Genomic DNA, 25,841 nt, shown 5'->3' on the forward strand with positions numbered 1-25,841 from the left:
AAACAAACCTGATTGATCAAATGTTTATTTAGCTTTTTAAATGCCAGTCCCGTTATAGGGAATATTAACATCAGCAGAGGCAAAGTCCAACTATCAAAATGAACATGGTTCTGGCCTGTATGTGATTGCAATTAACAGCAGCAGTAACATCAAAGTCCAATCCCTACAGTCACTTGTGGATTTGCTGATGTTTTAGTAGGTTGGAAGACTGGGTGAATCCCTTCCCGCACAGGGAGCAAGTGAATGGCCTCTCCCCAGTGTGAACTCGCTGGTGTGTCTTCAGGTTTGATAAACGAGCAAAGGTCTTCACACAGCCAGAGCACTTAAAAGGTCTCTCATTAGTGTGAACTCGTTGATGTGTCAGCAGATGGAAGGACTGAGAGAATCCCTTCCCACACACAGAGCAGGTGAATGGCTTCTCCCCAGTGTGTACCCGCTGATGTGTCAGTAGGTTAGAGGACTGAGTAAATCCCTTCCCACAAATGTAGCAGGTGAACGGCCTCTCCCCTGTGTGAACTAGCTGGTGTTTCAGAAGGTTGGATGAACGAGTGAATGTCTTCATACAGTGGGAACAGCTGTACGGCCTCTCCCCAGTGTGAACTCGCTGGTGTGTCAGCAGATGGGAGGACTGAGTGAAGCCTTTCCCACACACGGAACAGGTGAACGGCTTCTCCCCAGTGTGAAGTTGCTGGTGTTTCAGCAGGTTGGACGATTCTCTGAAAGTTTTCCCACATTGTGAGCAACTGAATGGTCTCTCCCCAGTGTGACTACGTTGATGAATCTCCAGCTGAGATGGGTAATTGAATCCCTTCCCACAGTCCCCACATTTCCATGGTTTCTCCATGGTGTGGGTGTCCCTGTGTCTCTTCAATTTGGAAGATCAATTGAAGCCTCATCCATACACACAACACGTGTATAGTTTCTCTCCGTTATGAATGATGTGGTTTCTTTAGCCTGTGTAACTGGTAAAAGCTCTGGTTAACTGGCTTAACTGGTTAAAGCTGGGTAAAGTCAGTGCACTGGAACACGCTCACTTGGGTATCTGTGTCTCAGTGTTTTTCCAGTCACATTGATGTTTGAAATCTTTTCCCACAGGCAGAACAAACAAACATATTTCTTTTCATATCCAAAGGCTGTTGATATTCAGGTGCTGATAAATCAAATGGCTCTGAAAGACATGAATGTGATGCTTGGTTTGAGGTTCCTGCCCTCAAATCCTCCCCTTCAAATACCCTGGAAAAGGAGTTAACCAAATTCACCAAACAAATGTAGGATAGAAATTCAGAAAAGACATTTCTAGTTTCTAAGGAATATTCTTCCCCCCAAAGTTGCAAATCCCTGTCCCACACACTCTCCCTCCTCGCTGTGCTGAAATTCAAATCCATCACACCATGTACAAAATGTCTTTCCTCCAGTCCCAGTTTTCTTCCTCCTTCTCCTCTGTTTGGGTTTAGTTCTCTGACCTCAGTTGCAGAGTGAGCATAAAATCGACCAGTCAATAATTTTCTCTCCTGGTTACAGGGGCCCTGAAGCCCTGCCCACTCTGTTCCATTACCAAGATGGCTATACATTCCCATGGCCTTGTCCTGTCCAAGATGGTGGCCAGTGACCCTGCTAATCCCAGCCTGTTACCATGGGGCAAGCATGGGGTTGTGGGCTCTTCTTGGGGACTGAGGCCTACCCTAGGTATTTCCTCTTCACATTTTCTCCCTGTTTCTTACCCAAATCCTGACATTTCTGTCCCCTAGTTCTGGCTGCTAAGAGAATAGCTTTTCTTTGTCTATCTTATCTAAGTGTGTCATAATCTCATGCAACTCTGTCAAATCTCCCCTCGGTCTCCTTTGTTTCAAGTGGAATAAATCCAATGTAACTTTGTAATTAAATTCCGTCATCCCTGGGATCATCCTGGTAAAATTGCTCTGCATCTCCTCTAGACTCCTAAAGTGTGATCACAACTGGATGCAATATTCTAGTTTAATCTGGTTTAATCAGAGTTTTATGAATGTTCAGCTGAACTTCAAAAATTTTGTACTCAATACCTTGATTTCTGAAACCCAAAATGTCACACGCTTTGCCAACTACTCTCTCGATATGACCTCCCTCCTGCAAAGATTCATCTTCATGAACCCTCAGGTACCTCTGCCCCAGGATACTTTTTCATAACTGTGCCATTTAGTCTACGTTGCCTCTCTCTATTCCTTCAGTCAAAATGCATCACCTCACACATCTCTGTATTAAATTCCATTGGCCAACTGCCTGTCAAATCCGTTAGCCTTTATATGTCCTGTTGCAGTTGATAATATCATCCTCAATGTCTACTACATCTCCTAGTTAAAGGCAGTATTTTGAGCACAGGCTCTTGTGGAACACCACTGCCTATCATCCTCCAATTTGAGAAACAACCATCCAACATGACATGCTGTTTTCTGCCCTTAAATGATTTTTCATATAGGCTGACACCAACCTACCTATAACCAGCCTTTTATCTGATACTTTGCCAAATACTTACTTAAAAATTCATTTCGACAACATCCACTGTATTCCCTTCATCAAATCTCTCTGTTACTTCATCAAAAAATTAAATAAGATTTGTCAAATAGAGTCTCCTTAATAACACAAACCTCCCCAAGTGTCTATTATTTTTTTCCCCTGATTACTGTTTCTAAAACTTTACCCAACACTGATGTCAAGCTGACCACCCTCTGGCTATTAGGGATGTCCTTACATGCTTTCTTGAAAAACGGAAGTCACATTTACCATTCTCAAATCTTCTAGTACCCAGGGCAGATTGGAAGATTGTGGCAAGCCCCTCCATTATCTTCACTCGCAATTCCCTTAGCAATCCTGGATGGAAGTCATCCAGGCCAGAGTTATCCACTCGAAAATAATCAACTTTGCAGTGCATTCTGATATAAATGTTCACCCATCCATTTTCTCTACCATCTTTCCTACTAATGGTATTTATCATCATTCTTTTTTTAAAAAAAGATACAAAATACTTTAGACTTGCCACAAGATGTATCAGTAAGTAGCAGGAAGAATGAGAAGCAGCAAAACAACCTGGCTGGTAGAACTTAAAGGTGGTGCAAAAAGGACAAAACTTGGGTTATTTGAAGGTGACAGGACAGGCTAATAAAGTCAATAAAGTAAGTGGGATCTTGGGGTTTATAACTAGAGACTATGTGTACAGATGTTAGGAAGTTACACTAACGCCGTATAAAACTTCCTCTGTTGCTTGCCTCTCTAAATGACTCTGCCTCTTTCTCCTCCTTTAAGACTCTCTTTTAAAATGTAGTGCTCTGACCAAGCTTTTGATTACATGTCCTAATGTCTCTTTCAGTAGCTTGGTGTCAAAATTCACTTTATAATCCTCAATTAAAAGCCTTTGGATCTTTCAATACATGAAAGGCACTACATAAATAGAAACTGGCTGTTGACACAAACAATAATCGCCGTTCTTCATCAGGGGCTTGCTGGGTGAAAATCCTGTAACTCATTAGCTAACAGCAAATGCGAGCATCTTCACTACATGGACTGCAAAGGTTCAAGAAGGCCCAACATTTTTTATATTTGTTCATGGGATGTGGGTGTCACTGGTTAGGCCAATATTTATTGTCCATCCTTAATTGCCCTTGAGAAGGTGGTGGTGAGCCAACTTCTTGAACCGCTACAGTCCATGTGGTGTAAGTACACCCACAGTGCTATTAGGGAAGGAGTTCCTGGATTTTGACCCAGCGACAGTGAAGGAATGGCAGTGTATTTCCAAGTCAGGAAGTTGTGTGGCTTGGAGGGGAACTTGCCTTATTAATCTAATATTGGAAATTATCAAGCACGACTGTGTTCCAAAGTACTCCGCAAGAACAGGAGAGTACTTTACATATGGCTTTTAACAAAAAGAAACAGCTTGAGGTACCTCACAGGAACATTATGAAACAAAATATGACAGTGAGCCACGAGGAGATATTGTGTCAGATGATGGAAAGCTTGGTCAAAGAGGTAGGTTTTAAGGAGTGTCTTAAAGGAAGCAGCAGCTTCACCTTCATCTCGACTCCAGCTCAAACTGATGCAACAAAGTCTTTCAGAAAGAAATTGGATAAGCACCTGAAGGGAAAAAAAAAATAGTGAGGTTAGGAGGACCAACTTCCACAACCAATATCCACCCTGCCAGAAAGTGGCTCTTAATTGTGCTTCTTGACTGGGTCCTGTGAGCAAAGCCTACAACAGAACAAAAGATAAATATTTAGTGTGCTGAAAATCTGAACTATGAAGATAAGGAAAAGGGCAAGACCATACAGCCTATTGAGCCAAACCTATCATTGAATATGATCATGGCTGATCTTCAGCCTTAACTCCACTTTCTTTCCCACTCCCCATATCCCTTCATTTCCTCAGGGACCAGAAATCTGTCCAACTCAGCCTTAAATATATTTAATTATGGCACATCCACAACCCTCTGGGTTACAGAATTCCAAACATTCACAACCCTTGGAACAAAGAAATTTCTAATCTCAGTCCTAAATGGTTGGCTTTGCTTCCTGTCTGTTGAAGAACATGTAGGTGACAGTGATCATGATATCACAAGCTTTAGATTGACAATGGAAAAGGACAAAGAACAACCTAGCATAAGAATAATTAACTAGGGGAAAGCCTACTTAAGTGGGGTAAGAATAGATACGGCCAAATAAATTGGATTCAAAAGTTGGCAGCAAAAGTGGTGCCTGAATGGCTTCTTTCAAAGAAGAGGTAGTTTGGGTACGATCAAAGTATATTCCGATGAAGGGGAAAGGTAGGACAAACAAATCCAGAGCTCCTTGGATGACAGAGATTCAGATGAAGAAGAAAAAGTGTGCTTATGACAGATGCCAGGTGGATAATACAATGGAGAACCAGGCTGAACTTAGAAGGTTCAGAGGGGAAGTGAAAAAGGAAATAAAGGAAGCAAAGAGGGAGTATGAAAATATACTGGCAGCTAACATTAAAGGGAATCCCAAAGTCCTCTATAGGCATAAAAAAGTAAAAAGGGTGGTAAAAAGAGGAAGTAGGGCTTATTAGTGACCAAAAAGAGCATTTATGCATGGTGGCAGGTAACATAACTGAGATACTTTGTATCTATCTTTATCAAGGAAGAAAATACCATCCAGAAAATGTTGAAAGAGTGGGTAATTGATACACTGAAAAGAATTAGAATTGATAAGGAGGAGTTATTAGATAGGCTGTGCACATTTAAAGCTGATAAGGTACCAGGGCTGGATGAAATGCATCCAAGGATACTAAGGGAAGTGAGAGTGGAAATTGTGATGGCACTGGCCATAATCTTCCAGTCTTCCTTCAACTCGGGTGGTGCCAGGTGACCAAATGTTACACCCTTATTCAAAACAAGGGTGTAAAGGCAAGCCCAGCAACTACAGGCCAGTCAAGTTTAAGTTAGATGTTGAGGAAATTTCTAGAAACAATAATTTAGGACATTATTAATCATATGGACAAATACAGGTTAATTGAGGAAAGCCAGCATGGATTTCCTAAGGTAAAATTGTGTTTAACAAACTTGCTGGAGTTTTTTCAAGAGGTAACAGAGGGTTGATGAGTGTAATACTGTTGATACGGGTATAAGGACTTCCAAAAGGCGTATTAGAGTGCCACACAAGGCTTGTGAGCAAAGTTGTAGCCCATGAAACAAAATGGACAGGAGCAACATGAATACAAAATGGGCTGAGTGACAGGAAACAGAGATGAATGGTTAATGTGTGGCTTTTGCACTGGAGGAAGGTTAGTAGTGGAGTTTCCCAGGGATCAGAGTTGGGAGTCTTGCCCTTCCTGACATATATTAATGACCTAGGCCTTGACGAACAAGGCACATATTGAAACCTTGGAAGCATCGTGATTGTGAGCCAGGACAGTGTAGAGTTTCAAATAGATATAGACAGGTTGGTGGCATGGGTGGAAAAGTGGCAGGTTAACTTCAATACTGAGAAATCCAAAGTGATTCATTTTAGTAGAAAGAACATGAAGAGATATGATAAAGTAAAAACATGGGTGTATATGTGCATTAGTCATTGAAGGTGGCAGGATAGGTTGAGAAAGCAGCTAATAAAGCATACAGTGTCTTGGGCTCTATTAATAGGGCTATCGATTACAAGGGCAAGGAGGTTATGTTGAACATGCATAAGACATTAGTTCAGCTTCAGCTGGAGTATTGCGCCCAGTTCTGGGCGCTGCACTTTAGGAAAGATATGAAGGCATTGGAGAGAGGGAAGAAAAGATTCATGAGAATGGTTTCAGGGATGAGGAACTTTAGTTATGAAGATAGATTGAAGAAGTTGGGCTGCTTTCATTGGAGTAGAGAAGGTTGAGATGAGATTTAATAGAGGTATTCAAAGAATAAGGGGTCTGGACAGAGTAGATATGGAGAAACTGTTGCCACTCGTGAAAGGATTGAGAATGAGTGGGCAGTTTTAAAGTAATTGGCAAAAGAAGCAAAGACGAGGTGAGAAAAAACTTTTTCACGCAGCTAGTGGCTAAGGTCTGGAATGTAGTACTTGAGAGTGTAGTGGAGGCAGGTTCAATTGAAGCATTTAAAATGAAATTATATTGTTTTCTGAAAAGGAAGAATATGCAGGGTTGCAAAGAGAAAGTGGGGTAATGGCACTCGGCGAATTGTTCATTTGGAGCGCCAGTGCAGACATGATGGCCCAAATGGCCTCCTTCTGCGCTGTAAAAATTCTGTGATCATGTGTTCTAGGTTCCCCAGCCAGGGAAACCCTGACAAGCCTCTTCACAATCTCAAAAGTTTCAATGAAATCACCTCACATTCTTCTAAATGCCAGAGAACATAAACCCAATTTATTCAGCCTCTCATCATAGGGCAAACCTCTCATCACAGAAGCCATTCTAGTGAACCTTGAGTGTAAGTATATCCTTGCTTGAATATGGAGACCATATTCTCCATATTACACACAGTATGCTAGGTATCGTCTCAACAAAGTCCTGAACAACTGTCGTAAGACTTCTTTATTTTTGTACTCCAATCCCCTTGCAGTAAAATCCAACATTCCAATCACTTTCTGAATTACTTGCTGTACCTGTATGCTAACTTTTTGCAATCCTTGTACGAGTACGCCGAGGTCTCTATGAACATTAAAATTTACAAGTTTCAAGCCTTTAAAAAATATTTTGCTTTTCTATTCTTACAACCAAAATGAAAATGAATAACCTCTCATTTCCCTGCATTATACTCCTTTGCCAACTTTGTTGCCCGCTCACTTAACCTGTCTGCATTTTTTGTCAGCCTCTTTGTGTCCTCCTCAGGGCTTTCATTCTCACCTAGATTTGTATCATCTGTGAACTTAGATAGATTACTCTATGTATCTTTGTCTAAGCCATTAATATAGGCTGTAAATAGCTGGGGTCTCAGTGCTGATCATTGTGGCACTCCAATAGTCACAGCCTGCAGACTTGGAAAAAGTTCCATTTATCCCTACTCTGCGCTTTCTGTGTATTAACCAATCCTCTGCACATGCTAATCTTTCACCCCCAACGTCATGAGTTCTTATCTTGCCGATTAACTTATTGTGTGGTGCCTTATCCAATGCCTTTTGGAAAACCTGGTATACTACATCTACTTGTTTTCCTTTATCTACCCGACTAAGTACATCCTCAAAAAATTGAATAAATCTGTCAAACAGGATTCCCTTTCAGAAAACCATGTTGTCTTGTTCTAATCATTTTCTGCTTTTCTAAGTTTATTATTCATTCACGGGATGAGGGCTTCGCTTGCTGGGCTAGCATTTATTGCCCATCCCTAGTTGCCCTTGAGAAGGTGGTGGTGGGCTGCCCTCTTGAACCGCTGCAGTCAATGTGGTGTAGGTACACCCACAGTGCTGTTAGGAAAGGAGTTCCAGGATTTTGACAAAGTGACAGTGAAAGAATGGTGATATATTTCCTAGTCAACATGGTGAATGACTTGGAGTCGAACTTCCAGGTGGTTGTTAGGGAAGGAAGCAGTTAAAGAAGTTCAATTGCTAATTATTAGGTTGTTTAACCAAGTAGCAATTTGGTTGTATAAGAGAGACAGCAACTGAGACTAGTTGTGTCTGTGGAGAGTTTTATGACGAGCAATAAAACACTGTCTGAAGGAGGCTGTCTTTGTTTCAGTCTTCATTTCCAAACAACTATTGGACCTTAACAGTGGCAGCAGAGAATGGTTGCTGCTTGTAAGTTAAAGATTGGAAACTAAGCAATCTTCAGACAAATGATCGTATTTGGAGTTAACTTTAAGAGCTGAGTGGTTTGGAGTCATTCAAAATAAAAAAGGAGAATGGCTGAATCAAAATGTCGAGTTTTGGGGTATGATTACCCACCAATGTTTTCTGAGAGTGAACCCTATGAGTAATGGAAGAATGAAGTAACTATGTGGACACGTCCTTGCCAAAGAGAAAAAAACAGGGAATGGTCTTGGCACGTTCATTACCACACAAAAACTAAATAAGGTGCAAAGTATTTTCAGAGTTGGAGCCTGAGCATTTGGGCATGGATGAAGGTTTGGAAACATTATCAGGTTTTATGGATAAGATCTATCAAAAAGGTGATTTATTAAGTGCTTATGAAGCATGGTCCGATTTTGACAAATTTAGAAAGTTGGAAGAAAGTTCCATAGAAGATTACATAATGGAATTCAGTTGACTAAATGCAGGATTGCAAAAGTTCCATCTAGAAATTCCCCAAATTGCTGGCATTCAAGTTACTAGACTGTGCCGAAGTATCCAATATGGACAGGCTTCTAGTTCTAACAGGAATTACGTTTGTAGAAAGACGCACACTGCTATAACAGATGTTAGAAGCTCTAAAAAAATTCCTTGGAAAACATTCCGTTCCGGCAGCATTCATGGCACAAATGAGCCATTTGGTGGTAAGACAGAAAATGAAGGATACAATGATAACGGGATGGCGAGATCGCTTAGAAACAGGACGTAGGCATCAGTATGAAAGGAGATTTGTAACTAGAAACAATGGGGACAGAAACAGCTTTGACAATTACGGCAGGAGAGAAGAATTAGGGATTTACGACAAAAGAATGAACCCCAGAAATCCCAGGGTGTCATCAATCGGTGTTTTAAATGCGATTCAAAATACCGTTATGCAATGAACTGTCCTAAACGATATAATAAGGTGTTCGAAGTTAAACATGAGTTAGAAGACTCAGAAGAAGATGGAGATATTAACCAAAGAGAGGGTATTGTATTAGTTACAAGAGGTTTCAGCTCAGTGATGAATGTCTTGGTGGCAGAGTCCTTCAACTGTGTGGTGCTAGATAGCAGATGCAAATCTACAGTCTGTGGAATAGACTGGTTAAAATGCTATCCGGACTCCTTAAATTGCAAGGTATGGAATAAGGTTAAAGAATTTGAGAGTTCCACCAGTTTTAGATTTGGAGATAATAGCCTAAAATCTTGAAATAGGGTAATGATTCCTTGTAAGATAGCTGGAGTCTATCATTTCATCAGCACGGATGTAGTGTCGAGTGAAATACCAGTACTGTTGAGCAAACCATCGATGAAGAAAGCGTAAATGAAGCTGGACATGGAAAATGACAAGACCATTGTATTTGGAAAATCTGTGGATTTACAATTTATGCAATCTGGACTCTACTGTATTCCTTTTATGAAACCTAACTTTTCTACTAAGGAGATTGAAGAAATGTTATTTGCATCAGAGGATAGGAATTTGGAAGACAAAAAGCAAATTGTGTTAACATTGCATTGGCAGTATGCCCACCCTTCTTCGCAAAGACTAAAAATTTTGCTAAGGGATGCAGGAATAAGGGATGGAGAGTACGCTACACATATAGAGGAGATGAGCGATGGATGCGATATATGTAAGAAATACAGAAGGACAACATCATGGCTGATAGCGAGTCTATCTTCAGCGAGGAATTTCAATGAAGTTGTGGTGATGGATTTAAAGGTGTGGGATAAAGAAAAGAACATATTTCTGTTTTACATTTCTTAGATCTGGGGACAAGGTTTAGCTCGTCGACAATCGTATAGAGTAAAGAGAAGAAAATAATTATGGATTAGGTAATGGATAGGGGCCGGTTTGGGACCACCAGCGAAATTCCTCACTGACAATAGTGGGGAGATTGCTAACAATGAGTTCCGGGATATGTGCGAAAATATGAATATAATAGTTATGAATACTGCAGCTGAAAGCCACTTTAGTAATGGAGTGTGTGAAAGGAATCACGCAGGTATATATGAGATGCTTCGTAAAATATTGGCAGATAGACCAAGATGTAAGTTAACATCAGCTCTAGCATGGGCTCCATGCCAATATTTCATTGCAGGTGGTTAGGGGTTTATAGTCCATATCAGTTGGTTTTTGGTAGAAACCCAAAAATTCCTTCAGTGCTGAATGATCATCCCCCAGCCTGGGAGAGAACTACGATAATGCTACCTTTTCTGAGCATTTAAATGCACTACATGTGGGTAGAAGAGAGTTTCTTAAAGCCGAAGTTTCAGAAAGAATTTGGCAAGCTCTAAGACACAATGTATGTCCATCGGAAACTATTTTCAATCGGGGAGACATGGTAAACTATAAAAGAGGACTTATTGAGTGGAAAGACCTGGGAAAGATTATAGGTAAAGATGATAAAACACTAATTTTACAACATGGGAACCAGACTATTCGGGTACACTCATCAAGGTTAGTTGGCATGGACTACAAATTTGCAGGTTCAGAAACAGTAACGGACAAGGAACCATGTACTTCTCACACCCATATGTTGTATGATTGTGAGGATCAGGTAGCTGAAGTTGACAGGGTATCTGAACTTGGAGACAGTAATTCTGATGAAGAAGATGAGGCAATTTGTCCCAGAGGACAACTGCTGAATGCTGGCACTAAAGTTACGTACTTGCCAGGAAAGGCCAGTCAATGGCGGGGTGTGAAGATTGTAGGTAGAGCAGGGAAGGCCACTGGAAAATATAAAAACTGGTTAAATGGACAATATAAAGGACAGAAGGTTAGGTCTATGGATTGGAAACATGAAGTACAAAAACGGAAGGCATGAAAACGTAGTGTCAGTTCGGACAGTGGGTCTGGGTGTGAACATGCCTCTAGGAAGAGATCGCATATAGAAAGAACATCTATAAATGGGAAAGGGAGATCAAACAGTAACAGTCCGGCGCGTGATAGAAGGCAGGATAGAGGGCGTAGCTTAACAAGGTCAAAGATATGGCATTGATTGGTAATGTTACAAGGAGCAGAGGTCCATGTGATCGAGAAGTCTTAGTAGCTTCAAAAAAATTCAATGATAAATTAAAAATGGGTGCCAAACAGCAGGAACTACATAGTTGGAAAGAATTTTGGGTGTACACATAGGTGCCAGATAGGGGACAACCAGCTCTGTCTCAAAGATGGATATGCACAGAAAAGGCGCTTCTTGACGTGACTTATATAGCTAAAGCCAGGCAAGTGGCACAAAGGTTTGAAGAAAAATTTGGTGACCAGGATAGTGCAGATTCACCTACAGCAGGGAAAGCAATGCTGAAGGTCTTTTTAACTCTATTAGCTACAAATGCCTGGGAATGTAAGTCCATTGATATTAAATCTGCTTTTTTGCAGGGACACCAACTTCAAAGGGAAGTTTTTCTCCCTCCATCAAAAGAGGAGCCAAATGCAGAAGAGGCTCTCTAAAAGCTAAATAAATGCATATATGGTTTAAATTATGCCTCCAGAGTTACGTATTTCTCAGTGAGATCAGTTTTGTTAAAGTTGGGCTCTCTCCAGTTGGAAGCAGGCCTGGCAATGTTTTATTGCCACCATGCAGGAAAATTTGCAGGCATCTTTATGATGCATGTAGATGATTTATTGTGGAGTGGTCGTAGCGAATTTGAAACAGTTGTCATTAGTGGGCTCAGGATGGAGTTTAAAATTGGAAGACAGGCTTCTGGTGCTTTTAAGCACATTGGGTTGGAAATCAGGGATTGTCTCTTAGAGCAATACGTCGCAGAACCTATCCGGGAACAGGCTATTTTAGATCTAGTTAGCATGCAGGCTATTATTTAAATGGAGAGAGACTCCAAAAAAGTGCAGCTCAGAAGGATCTGGGTGTTCTTGTGCATGAAACACAAAAGGTTAGCATGCAGGTGTAGCAAGTAATTAAGAAGGCAAATGGAATTTTGGCCTGTATTGCTAGGGGGTTGGAGCTTAAAAATAGGGGTGTCTTGTTACAACTGTATAGTGAGGCATAATGAGGTAGGATTAATAAGAGATCTCGCAGTTTAGGATCCTTTATGGGATAGTGATCGCAACATGGTGGAATTTCAAATTCAGTTTGAGGGCGAGCAACTCGGGTCTCAAACCAGCGTCCTCAACTTAAATAAGGGCAATTACAGAAGTGTGAAGAAAGAGTTGTCTAAAGCGGGCTGGGAAAATAGACTAAGGGGAAGGTCAGTGATGAGCAGTGGCAGACATTTAACCAGATATTTCACAATGCTCAGCAAACATTTATCCTGGTCTGGTCAAAAAGAAGGACTCGATGAAAGGATGCACTACCTGTGGTTAACAAATTCAGTCAAGGAGCACATCCAACCAAAAAGTAAGGCATACAAAGTGACGAAAACCCGTGGTAGGCCAGAGGATTGGGAATTTTTTTTAGGAACCAGCAGCAGATGACTAAAAAGTTAATAAAGAGGGAAAAAAATTGATCATGAAAGTAAAGTGGCAAGAAATATAAAAACAAAAAGCAAGAGTTTCTACGGGTATATAAAAAGAGACGAGCTAAAGTGAGCGTGAAACCCTTGGAGGATGCGACTGGAGAATTGATAACGGGGAATAGGGAAATGGCAGAAAATTTAAAGCAATACTTTACATCAGTCTTCATGGTGGAGGGCACTATATACATTCCAAAGATATCAAATAAGCAAGGAGCTAATGGGAGGAAAGATCTTGTAACAGTCACTATCACGAGGTACAAAGTATTTGACAAACTAATGGGACTAAAGGCAGGCAAGTCACCAGAGCCTGGTGACCTGTTTTAAAGGAAGTGGCTGCAGAAATAGTGGGGGCATTGGTCGAAATATTCCAGAACTCACTGGATTCTGGGAGGGTCCCAGCGGATTGCAAAACTGCTAATGTGACGCCCCGTTCAAGAAGGGAAGGAGACAAAAAGCTGGAAACTATAGGCCAGTTAGCCTAACATTTTTTGTTGGGAAAATGCTGGAGTCCATGATTAAGGAAGAAATAGCAGGGCATATAGAAAAACTTAATGCAATCAAACAGAGTCAACATGGTTTTGTGAAAGGGAAATAATGTTTGATAAATTTGCAAGAGCTCTTTGAGGATATAACAAGCAGAGTTGATAATGGTATATTTGGATTTCCAGAAAGCATTCGAAAAGGTGCCACATAAAAGGTTATTGCATAACATTGGAGCTCAAGGTATTGGGGGTAATGTATTAGCATGGATTGAGGGTTGGTTAACACACAAGAGAAAGAGTGTCGGAATTAACGGGTCTTTTTCAGGTTGGAAAGACGTAACTAGTGAAGTGCTACAAGGATCAGTGCCTAGGGCCTCAATTATTTACTATCTACGTTAATGACTTGGAGGAGGGGGCAGAGTGTAATGTATCCAAATTTGCTGATGATACAAAAATAGGTGGGAGGGCATGTTGTGATGAGGACATAAGGAATTTACAAGCAGATGTAGACAGTTCGAGTGAGTGGGCAAAAACTTGGCAGATGGAGTTTAATGTAGGAAATTGTGAGGTCATGCACTTTGGTAGGAAAAATCAAAATGCAGGCTATTATTTAAATGGAGAGAGACTACAAAAAAGTGCAGCTCAGAAGGATCTGGGTGTTCTTGTGCATGAAACACAAAAAGTTAGCATGCAGATGTAGCAAGTAATTAATAAGGCAAATGGAATTTTGGCCTGTATTGCTAGGGGGTTGGAGCTTAAAAATAGGGGTGTCTTGTTACAACTGTATAGTGAGGCCGCATCTGGAGTACTGTTTACAGTTTTGGTCCCTGTATTTAAGAAACTATATTCTGGCAGTTCAAAAGAGATTCACTAGGCTGATTCCTGGCATGAAATGGTTGACTTAATAAGAACGGCTTAACAGGTTTGGTCTTTATTCATTAGAATTTAGAAGAATGAAGGTTGATCTTATATGAAATGTACAAGATTCTGAGGGGGCTTGACAGATTGAGAAGATGTTTCCACTACAGGGGGAATCTCAAAATCTGGGACATAGTTACAGAATAAGGGGGCACTCATTTAAAATTGAGATACGAAGGAATTTCTTCTCTCAGAAGGTAGTGAATGCCTGGAATTCTCTACCCCAGGGAGTTGTGGAGGCTAGGTCACTGAAAGCATTTAAAGAGGAGGTGGACAGGTTTTTGAAATATCGGGAAGTTGAGGGTTAAGAGTAGCAGGCACAAAAGAGGTGTTGAGGCCTGGGGCAGATCAGCCAAGATCTTATTGAATGGCGGGGCTGGCTTGAGGGGCCAAATGGCCTATTCCTGCTCCTATTTCTTATGTCCTTAACAGGCAGAGTGGATCACACGTCTGTTTACATTCGCAATCCTATTTAGAGAATATCAATCCTATTGCAATCAGTCGTGGTAGGGCCTCCCAGGAAGATACAGCAGCTTCTGAAACAGAAAAAAGAGGAACTCAGAAGTCTAATTGGGCAGCTCCATTGGCTAGGCAAACAAACAAGGCCAGACGTCAGTTTTGACGTTTTGGAATGGAGCACTAAAATGAACAGTCCCAAGGTTGAAGAAATCATTCGGGTAAACAAAACATTGACAAAATTAAAAATGGAGCAGTATGTTTTGAAATTCCCATCTTTGGGTGATGAAATTGTGTTCATGATGCATGTTATGCAAATCTATGTAATGGATTTAGAGTGCATGAGGATTTATAATATTTCTCATGGAGGAAAAGGCAAATGCTGCCCTTTGGCATGGGAATCTAAAAAGATACAGAGTTGTAAAAAGTACGTTAGTAGTGGAGACTCTCACCATTATTGAGGTGGTAGATATGGCATTCTTTATATCAAAGACACTGGCAGAAATTTTAAATGGAAAAGGGTATTCAGGAACAGTACCTACCGAATGTCTTATAGACAATAAGTCATTTTGGGAAAATGTTCATTCTACGAAGTGAGTCAAAGAGAAGAGATTGCTGATAGACAATGCAAGCTTAAAACAGATGCTCGAGAATAAGGAGAATGCCAAGATCAAACGGATTGAAAGCAGCTACCAATTATGACTGCTTCACCAAAAAAAGGAGCAAGCTCCAAGAAGTTACTAGAGATCCTCAAAGAGGGATGTCTTTTTCTTTAAAGAATAATACTGCTTTTGTGTGAACATATCTATACATGTGTTTTTTTTAAGGAGGGAAATAAGGTCAATTTATTGAATGAAAAAATGTACATTGATGTTTGTTATTACCTTTTTTTGTGTGATTAATAAACTTAATGGTTACTTTCTTTTTAAAAAGAGGGGAATCTGTTAGGGAAGGAAACAGTTAAAGAAGTTCAATAGCTAATTATTAGGTTGTTTAACTAAGTACCCTTTTGGTTATATAAGAGGGAGAACGGCTGAGACTAGTTCCACCTGTGGAGAGTTTTATGACAAGCAATAAAACTCTGTCGGCAGGAGTCTGTCTTGGTTTCGGTCTCCATTTCTAAACAACTATTGGAAGTTAACAGTGGTGGTGTTCCCATCTATCTGCTGCCCTTGTCCTTCTAGATGGTAGTGGTCAGGGGTTTGGAAGGTGCTGTCTATTGTTAGGACTGTGTATTGTTAAGACTTCCTTAATAAGAGATTCCAGCATTTACCCGATGGCTTATGTGAGGCTAACTGGTCTGAACTTTCCTGATTTCTCCCCCCACCTCTTTCCTTGAATAGCAGTGTTACATTTGCTAATTGCTGGAATCATTGCAGAATCTAATGAATTTTGGAACGTCAAATAGCCAGTGCAACCACTGCTTCTGCAGCTATCTCTTTTAGACCCATAGGATGCAGGCCATCAGGTCCTAGCTATTTGTTTGATTTTGATCCCTTGAGTTTCTTCAGTACTTATTCTCTACTGGTATTAATTACCTTAATTTCTTCACTCTTATTAGCCCTCTATTTCTGGCAAGTAACTTTTGTCTTCACCTGTGAAGACAGGTACAAAATATTTGTGTAATGCCTCGCTATTTCCTTATTCTGCATGATAATTTTTCCTGTCTCTGCTTCTAAGGGACTAACATTTACTTTAGCTATTTTCTTCCTTTTCATATACTTGTAACAGCTCTAAGCTCAGTTTGTAAATTCTTGGCTAGTTTACTCTCATATACTATTTTTCTCTTTTTATTGACTTTCTAGTGGCATTTGGTCAGTTTCTAAATCACTCCCAATCTTCTGACTCATTACCATGCTTTTCAACATAATAAGTCTCTTCTTTTAATCCAATGCTGTCCTTAACCAGATGGACCTTTCTCCCTGCTGTAGCTGTTGTTTTCAACACAATGTATTTTTGTTGAATTTTGTTAATTGTTTCTTTAAATGTTTCCAACTTTAATTAACTGTCATCCCTTTAAGTCTATTTTCCCGCTCGACCATAGCCAGCTCTCCCCCATACCTATGTTTAAGTCTTTGTTTAAGTTTAAGATTCTGGTTTGTAATTGGAGTATGTCATTTTCAAATTGAATGTGGAATTCAATTGTATTATGATCACTATTTACCAATGGATCTTTTCCTATGACAATAATAACCAATCCTGCCTCATTGCTCAATACTCAGCCTAAAATAGATTTATCCATAATTGGTTGCACAACTTGCCGCTCCAGGAAACTGTCACAAAAGCATTCTACAAACTAATCTCCCAGACCACCTTTGCCAATTTGATTGGTCCAATCAATATGAAGATTAAGGTCCTGCACAACTATTTCAATGCCTTTGTTACAAGGTCCAATAATTTCTTGATTAATGCTCTATCCAATTGTATAACTACAGCAAGCAGACCATAAACTATTCCCACCAGCGTTTTCTGGGCCCCTGCTATTCCTAATCTGGACCCATACTGATTCCACTTCCTGATTCTCTGAGTCATGATCCTTTCTCACTGGTGTCCTTGTAAAATCCTTTGTTATCAGGTCTACCCTTCACTGTTTCCATTCTGACTGTCTTTTCAAAATGTTGTATGCCCTGGGATATTTAGTTCCCAATCTTGATCACCTAGTAACCATGACTCTGTAATGGCAATTAGATTTAAACCATTTATCTCTATTTGTGACACTAATTCATCTATCTTATTGTGGATCTTCTGCGCTTTCAGATAAAGTGAATTCATTTTTTTTTAACAAAGATTCCTGCATGGACTTTACTCTCTGATGCACTAATATCGTTAAGCTCTCTATCCCTTATTGTCCCACTCAGCTTGTCTTTGCCCAAATCAATGTGCTATTCAACTGTTTCAACTTATACCTTTGGATCTCTATATCTCCCTTCATCTAAAACCTCCTTTCACCTACTAGTTTAAAGCCATTTTTCCCCTACTCTGTCCATATTTTCTAGTGCACTTTTTAATTTGTACACTGTCCCTTCCTGTCACACTCTGGTTACCATCACCTGCACCGGTACCCTGCACTTCTGCATTGCCATTTCTCTTTAAATTTCCAAACCTCCCCTCAGATGAACCATCACCCCCAGTATTTAGGTTAAAGCCCCCTACCAGCAATAGTTATACAACTTGCCAGGACACTGGAACCAGCACAATTCAGATATAGCTATTTCTTTCCCCATTACTGGGGAAAGTGCTCCATGAATTGAAACCCATTTCTCCCCACCAATCTCTGAGAAACCCACTGAAAGCCCTGATCTTATTTACCCTATGCTAATTTGCTCAGGATTCAGGCAGTAATGCACAGATTATTAATATTCTGGTACTGCTTTTTAATTTAGCCCCTAGCTGCTGATACTTATAGAGACATAGAAAATAGGAGCATGTGTAGGTCATTCAGCCCACCCAGTCTGCTCTGCCACCCAATATATATGAGGGATCTGACTTCTTATACTTTAAACACCTACTAAAGGCCAATGGACAGTAGAAATACTCACCAGGCCCTACTTACCAAGGCCACCACTCCTCACGTGCTGGCTCCAGGTTCCACTTTGGTCTCCGACCTGGTACCCCTCGCTCTTTAAGGTCACCGCTCCTCTCCTGTTATCAAATAACAAAAATAAATGCAAAGGAGCACCTCTTTCCCTTCCTCTCCCAACTCCCTTAATCACCCAATTTCCAGCACTCTATTCTAAGTCATACTAAGTTGGCTGGCTTTATCTGCTCCTAAGACAAAGATAAACTGACCCAGTCACAGAGGAACCAGTCTCAGCTACTTCTCTACTACTCCCTCAGCATTACCTCTTTCTTAGTCCTACCTGTCGTTGGTACCAATGTGGCCCACGACAACTGGATCCTTCCCCTCCCACTCCAAATTCCTCTCCAATCCCGAGGTGATGACCTGAACTCTGGAATCGGGCAGGCAACAGAGCCTTCGGGACTCAGGCACATGGCTGCAGAGTACAGTATCTATGAAATAAAGAGAGAAAACGCTGGAAATACTCAGCGCATCAGGTAACATCAATGGGGCGAGAAACGCTTTATGTGGCAAACTTTCTCAAGGTGGCAATAAAGTACTTACCGATCGTCACGCACTAATGGCGGCTACAGGTCCCACAATTCCCTGCGCCCTAGAAACCGCTCTATTCAACTCGCTCAGTTCCCAGGTTCACAGTGCGCATGCTCACCAGGTACAGACGCGGGCATTCCGGACGGGTCCTTTGTTTCGAGTCGGATCGGTGGAACCAAGAGAAGAAACCAGGAAGCGGCGAACCGGATGGAGAGGTGCTGCACAATCGGGTTAACGGTAGCGGTGCATAATAGGTTTAATAGTAACAACGCCTTCATCCCCGGGCTTTCGCCAAATCTGGCGTTTCTGGTATGGGCCTGAAACCCGCACTCGAAGTCCCTGACGCTTAACTCGTCACTGCCCAGCTTCCTTGAGCAGCAGTGCGCATGCTCTGCGCAGACAGGCTGACTCCGACGGCGGGGCCTGCGCACTGCGGTCCTTCTGAATGAGATAGGTTGTATTCTACTACGTGGAGCATTCTGGGTTGTTTTCCTCGCCATTGTTTTGGCGACAAAAACACTGAGAAATGAGCCATCCGGCGCTTCGTACGGCTGTCCAATCGGCATTTTCTCCTTCTTTATGACATGAAATTCAGTATCCTTCAAATTTTCAAATTATTCTATTCTGAAAGGTGGAAGCCTGCTTGGTGTTAGTTTCTATCTGATGTCGATCTTGCGAACCATCTTAAAACATTTTACTATATTAAGGCGTCATTTAAATGCTATGAAACTGCAAAGAAACAAATTAGCCAGGATCAAATTAAATGGTGCAATAGTCTGAAATGGCTGAATGGCCTCCTTCTGTTCCTGTGTTCATATTTACTGTGGTGTTTTTTGTAATCAGCTTTTACAAGGGTATTAAAAGAGTAGGTTTACTTTTCATGGGGTGGCGGGAATTGTTGGCAATGCCGGCACTTGTTTCCCACCCCTAATTGCACTTGAGAAGGCAGGTTTAAATCTGGGTCCCTCCTGTTATTCAGTTAAACCTGTCAGTGCCTTTACTGATTGAGCCATTGGGAGGAAGATCCAGTTACCCTGCTGGAAAGTGCACATGTGACACATCAGGTGAGGACAGTGGAATAGCCTGTTGACTCTCACTGCTGAGGGTCACATAAGTTGATTAAGAACATGAGTCTCATATTGCAGACAAATAGTTAATTGTAGAACTGTACTCATCCAAAGTAGGCATCTTCAAGTGAGTAGGGAGAGTGAGGGGAAGGGAAACCAGTCAGTGTAGACCAGAACCCAGTCAAAGTCAGCACCTTCAGGGGAAGAGATGAAGGAGAACCAATGAGTGTAGAACTGAACACATCTAAATTCAGCAACTTCAGGGGATGGAGAAAAGTTGACCAAAAGAAAAAATGTTTTAGATCCTGCAATGGTGATGGATTTCAGCACCAGAGGAGGGAGAGTGGGTGGGAGGGGGATTTCCAGCTTTCAGCGAACAAGTGAGGAAAGTAAAGAAAGCATAGAAACTATAATTGTCTATTTTGAATTTTCATTCTGCCGTGACAGTGATGACTTTTGTGAATGACTTTTGCAGGAGATTAGAAGAGGAGCATTTGCAGATGAGAAACTCAAACCAAACATTATGTCAAGATCTGACAGCATCATTAAATTCATCAGGACCTAAATATCATCAGCTTTTGAATATGGAAGGCAAAACGTTTTCCTGTTCTATCTGTGGGAAAAGACTTCAAACATCAATGTGACTGGAAAAGCATTGCAACACGCACACTCGAGTGAGATTTTCCAGTGCACTAACTGTGGAAAGGGTTTTAACCAGTTACACTAGCTGAAAAAAAATTGCACTATTCACAGCAGGGAGAAACCACACATGTGTTCTCTGTGTGTGGACCACGCTTTAACTAATCGTCAAACCTGGAGAGACACAAGAACACCCACACCATGGATAAACCGTGGAAATGTGGGGAATGTGGAAAGGGATTCAATTACCCATCTAAACTCGAAATTCATCAACGCCACCATACTGGGGAGTGGCCATTCACCTGTTCCATTTGTGGCAAGGGCTTCAATTACCCATCTGAGCTGAGAAATCATCGACGCAGCCACACTGGGGAGAAGCCGTTCACCTGCTCCGTGTGTGGGAAGGGATTTGCTCAGTCTTCCATCCTCCAGACACATCAGCGAGTTCACACTGATGAGAGACCATTCAGCTGTACTCACTGTGGGAAGGGCTTCAGGCAGTCACCCCACCTGATCGCACACCAACGAGTTCACACTGGGGAGAGGCCATTCACCTGCTCTGTTTGTGGGAAGAGATTCACTCACTTATCGCACTTGCTAACACACCAGCGCGTTCACACTGGGGAACGGCCATTCACCTGCTCTGTGTGTAGGAAGGGATTCACTCGTTCATCCGAGCTTCTGACACACCAGCGAGTTCACACTGAGGAGAGGCCATTTATCTGCTCCGTGTGTGAGAAGGGATTTAATCGATCTTCTAACTTGCAGAGACACCATCGAGTTCACATGAGACTACAGAGGTTTGATTCTTCTCTCATTGCTGCTGTTAATCATACCCAGGACTGAACCATGTTCATTCAGACAAAGGGTCCCCCTTTCACTTTTCATCCCACCAGCCTCCGCATTCAAAGGATCATCCTCCTCCATTTCCACCAACTCCAGCATGATGCCACCACCAAACACATTGTCCCCTCACCCCCACATCAGCATTCCATAGGGATCGGTCCCTCCGGGACCACTTGGTCCACTTCTCCATCACACCCAACACCTCATCCCCTTCCCACCGTGCCTTCCCATGCAATCGCAGAAGGTGCAACACCTGCCCCTTTACCTCCTCCCTCCTCATCGTCCAAGGGCCCAAACACTCCTTTTGGGTGAAGCAGTGCTTCACTTGCATCTCCTTCAATTTGGTCGACTGCATTCATTGCTTCCACTTTGTGGAACATCTTCGGTCTATCCGCAAACATGACCCAGACCTTCCAGTGGCTTGCAAATCAACACACCATCCTGCTCTCATGCCCACATGTCTGTCCTTGGCCTGCTTCAATGTTCCAGTGAAGCCCAACGCAAACTGGAGAAACAGCACCTCATCTTCCGATTAGGCACTTCACAGCCTTCTGCACTTAACATTGAGTTCAACAACTTCAGACCATGAACTCTCTTCTCCATCTTCATCCCTTTTTTATCCTTTTTCAAAATTCATTTTTTTTAATCCACTTATTTTCATTTTTATTCATTTATTCATTGTTTATCACCTTTTTATCCCCTCTTTTTATCCCATTTTCGACCCCAAGTCCAATACAAGTAATGGGTCATGTTTAATCTTTATGGACCTGTCGGATTGATTTATATCAGACAGGAGCAGATTGATGTCAGTGACTGTACAGTAATTTTATATCAGATGGGAAGAGATTTATATGAGTGACTGTGGATTTATATCAGGCAGGGGAAGATTCATCCCAGTGACTGGGATTTGCCCATATTAAAAGTAGGCGATTGGTGTCAGTGAGTGTGAGGTTGGTTTATATCAGACTGAGGAGATTAGTGTTATTGACTGTGTGGTTGGTTTATATCAGACAGAAGGAGATTGGTGACAGTAACTGTTAGGGTTCATCTAAACGTACTAAAGTGCAGCCTAGGGGCAGTCAATGGAACAATGAAAATGCATGTACAATTTCCAGCATTTCATAGACAATTACAGAATTAGTAAAGGAATGGGAAATTGTTAAAGGGTGTTTGCCATGGCTCAATGTATTTTCATTACTACTCATTGATATACCCACAATGAGGGTAGAGCCAGGGTTTGTTCTTGTGTGTTTCCACAAGACAGGAGTCCAAACACTTTGGCTTCATCAGCGTCTGAGCTGCTTATCATGGAACCTATAGCCTGCCTGTAAAATGCTGTAACTGCAACACCCATCAGCACCATAACCAGCATCCAGTTATTCTGACCTAAGCTCCTTATCTGCTTTTAATGCATTGGCACTTTTCTTCACCCTCTGTCCCCAGTTCAAGTTGGCATCCTCCCTCCTCCAATTTCACGCTGACACTCCTTCCAAACCTTACCACTTCACACTGCCACTCTTTCATCCTCCCCCCAATTTCATGCTGGCACTTGCCCTACCCTCCAGTTTCATACAGGCACGGCATGCCCCAATATCATTCTGGTACTTCCCTGCTGCCATCACAACTTTTGTCCCTTCAATACAATGACCATTCCTTGCCTCCTTGCTGATGTGCTTTAAGTGACTGAATGCCATGACACACTGCAGGAAACAATTCCTGCACAGAGTGGAGTTATGTTTAATCACTTGATATAGCAGCAACAACATGTAAGAAGCAGCAATGACATGGGGAACATCGAAGGGCAGGGAGAGACCCAGGAGCTGTGCTGCGAGAGTGAGGAGTAGCCAGAAATTGTGCTTCAAGTATGTGGGCCTGATAGTACCTGGGTCAGAGCTGAACCAGTTTGATCATCCCTAGCCCCGGAGAAAATGATTTCCCCCTTAGAAACTATTTTAATGGTTAATGTTTCAGGTGGAAAACCTTAGGAAGGAATTACCCCTCAACTTAGGAGCTCCAAACCTCATTTTCTGATGTTAAACAATTGCAAATATTGCATTATGCTCAGTAACTTCCCCCCACCTCCTGAAATATTGTAGAATTTTGAATCATCTTGCATGGCACATATTACATCCTCACTAATTTTGGGAACAAAGACTGAATACTTGGGATTGAAGAGGCTTAAAGCAATGGGAAACAAATTAAGAAAACGTATAGTCAAGAAAATAAGGAGAAATACAAGCAAAAAGTATGCAAGGAAAGAACAACTGCCCTGGATGCAGAGGCGGTAGAAGCAAAACTGGGAGACAGAAGACATGAGCTCTTAAGATTGTTAGAATAAATATTCCTGGGAGACTATCAGCTGCAAGATATTTAACTGACATAAATGTGTGTGATTTAGCAAGCATGAAATGCACAAACAATTCATGTTTATATTCTATTACTAGAACATCGAGCAAGGCACAGCTCAGACTGAGCCAGAGGATCTGCTGTTTTATAACCATAAGGATATCACACAAGGTTACATTAGAGCTATTCATTTATATTTATAAAATATGCACATTTCCTATTTGTATCGTATGGGAATTAGCCATGCTTTCAGGATTAAATTGGAGATAAAGCACAGAAGTTTTGGAAATCAACCATGTATTGCCGAAAAAATAGTCACCAATCAGGGTCCATTTGCCAACCAATCAGCACTCTCTTCTTGTGCAGTATAAATTGTTGTTCCCTTTAGATATGGTATTCTTGTGGCTGTCTTGATGAGTTCAAGATGAAAAGCTTCGACAGCATGTCTCTTTTCTCAGGAATCAAACATCTTAATGTACAGACCGTTAAACACTCCTGCAATGGGGTTTAGAAGATTTTTGCATCTGTTAAGAAGCTTAATAAATAAGGTTGCTGTGTTGACTATCCAAAATTTTTGAGTTCCCTGTCAGAGCTGTAAATTCATGGATACAATTACACTGCAGAAAAGATGAGTGTTGAAATCGAATCACTTAGTTACCCCATCTACTGACAGCAGAACATTCACACCAGAGAGGGATCATTCAGTGACTTCACATACACAAAGAGATTTACACAGTGAAAAGATATGATGCACAGTCAGCACATTCATACTGGAGAGAGGCACTGTTCTATGTGTGTGGGAAATGATTCACTCGGTCAGTCCACCTGCTTACACACCAGTGAATTCAGATTTTATAGTTGGGGATGATCCAACAATATTACTGCTATTAATAGTCAAGTCTGTAAGTAACAAAGCATGGGTGGGGGATTTAGCAGCTGATGATCTGAGGCAGGGGTGGAGTCAGGCAGAAGTTGAAATAGGCAGATATGTGGTTAGAAGCTCCTTATGAAATAGGACACCAAAATTGCTAAAAGTCAGGTTTAGTCTCAGAGTGTTGCCAGGGAGAGGGACAAAGACAGTAGTTCTGGGACAAAGTCTGGAGCGGGGACCAAAAGCAATGGATTCAGTGCTCCACATACTTAATTGAACAACATTTCTGCTCATACAGTACTTTTATTTTTATTCATTCATGGGATGTGGGCATCGTAGATTAGGCCAGCATTTATTGCCTATTTCTAGTTGCCCTTGAGAATGTGGTGAGCCGCCTTCTTGAACCGCTGCAGTCCATGTGGTGCAAGTAGACCCACAGTGCTGCTAGGGAAGGAGTTCCAGGATTTTGACCCAGTGACAGTGAAGGAACGGAGATATCTTTCCAAGTCAGAATGGCAAGTGGCTTGGAGGGGAACTTCCAGCTAGTAGTGCTCCCATGTGTCTGCTGCCATTGTCCTTCTAGATGGTGGCAGTTGTGGATTTGGAAGATAATGTCTAAGAAGCCTCGGTGAGTTCCTGCAGCACATCTTGTAGATGGTACACACTGTTGCCAATGTCTGTCGGTGGTGGAGGGAGTAAATGTTTGTGGATCGTGTGACAATCAAGCTTTGTGCTGGATGGTGTCAAGTTTCTTGAGTGTTGTTGAAGCTGCACTCATCCAGGCAAGTGGAGAGTATTCCATCACACTCCTGACCTGTGCCTTGTAGATGGTGGAGAGGCTTTGGGGAGTCAGGGGGTGAGTTACTCGCCACAGGATCCCTAGCCTCTGATATGCCCTTGAAGTCACAATATTTATATGGCTAGTTCAGTTCGGCTTCTGGTCAATGGTAAATCCCAGAATGTTGATAATGGAGAATTCAGTGATGGTAATATCATTGAACGTCAAGGGGTGATTGTTAGGTTCGCTCTCTTGTTGGAGATGGCTATTGCCTGACACTTACGTGGCAAGTAACATTAGCACCTCACATCAGCCCAGTCCTGGATATTGTCTAGATCTTGCTGCATTTGGACATGAAGTGCTTCAGTATCTGAGGAGTCATGAACGTTGCTGAACATTGGGCAATCATCAGTGAACGTCCCCACTCCTGGTCTTATGATATATACTGGATATTGGATAAGCAGTTTTATAATTTAGCAAAAGTGGAGGAGTCAGGAGAGGTGAGATGGAATTCATCAGCATACATGTCAAAATTAATGCTGTGATGATATTGCCAAGGGAGAGCAAATAGATAAGAAATAGAAGAGGGTCAAGAATTGATCCTTGGGGAACAT

The 25,841-nt window shown here is 41.7% G+C and overlaps 2 protein-coding genes across 11 annotated transcripts; one reads left to right on the forward strand and one right to left on the reverse strand.

The window, feature by feature from the left end:
• Positions 1-8: 8 nt before the first annotated feature.
• LOC144695809 (uncharacterized) lies at positions 9-19,059 on the reverse strand. Of its 9 annotated transcripts, XM_078566810.1 has the most exons (4): positions 18,693-19,043; positions 18,123-18,211; positions 2,510-2,565; positions 9-1,233 (listed from the first exon to the last, which is right to left on the reverse strand). In XM_078566810.1, the coding sequence occupies exon 4, from the start codon at positions 842-844 to the stop codon at positions 170-172; it is 675 nt and encodes a 224-aa protein (XP_078422936.1). In that variant the 5' UTR covers positions 845-1,233; positions 2,510-2,565; positions 18,123-18,211; positions 18,693-19,043; the 3' UTR covers positions 9-169. The 9 variants fall into 9 exon arrangements, with proteins under 9 accessions (XP_078422936.1, XP_078422940.1, XP_078422939.1 ...); XM_078566814.1 differs by lacking the exon at positions 2,510-2,565 and having other exon boundaries at positions 9-1,168; positions 18,799-19,059; XM_078566813.1 differs by lacking the exon at positions 2,510-2,565 and having other exon boundaries at positions 18,799-19,043.
• On the forward strand, positions 18,792-24,143 carry LOC144695810 (uncharacterized). Of its 2 annotated transcripts, none has more exons than XM_078566815.1 (2): positions 18,792-18,895; positions 20,223-24,143. In XM_078566815.1, exon 2 carries the CDS (start codon positions 20,588-20,590, stop codon positions 21,230-21,232), a length of 645 nt encoding a protein of 214 aa, XP_078422941.1. In that variant the 5' UTR covers positions 18,792-18,895; positions 20,223-20,587; the 3' UTR covers positions 21,233-24,143. The 2 variants fall into 2 exon arrangements, with proteins under 2 accessions (XP_078422941.1, XP_078422942.1); XM_078566816.1 differs by having other exon boundaries at positions 18,805-18,917.
• The last annotated feature ends 1,698 nt before the right edge of the window (positions 24,144-25,841 follow it).

Source organism: Cetorhinus maximus, chromosome 21, assembly GCF_964194155.1.
Source record: "Cetorhinus maximus chromosome 21, sCetMax3.hap1.1, whole genome shotgun sequence".
Classification (NCBI taxonomy): domain Eukaryota; kingdom Metazoa; phylum Chordata; class Chondrichthyes; order Lamniformes; family Cetorhinidae; genus Cetorhinus; species Cetorhinus maximus.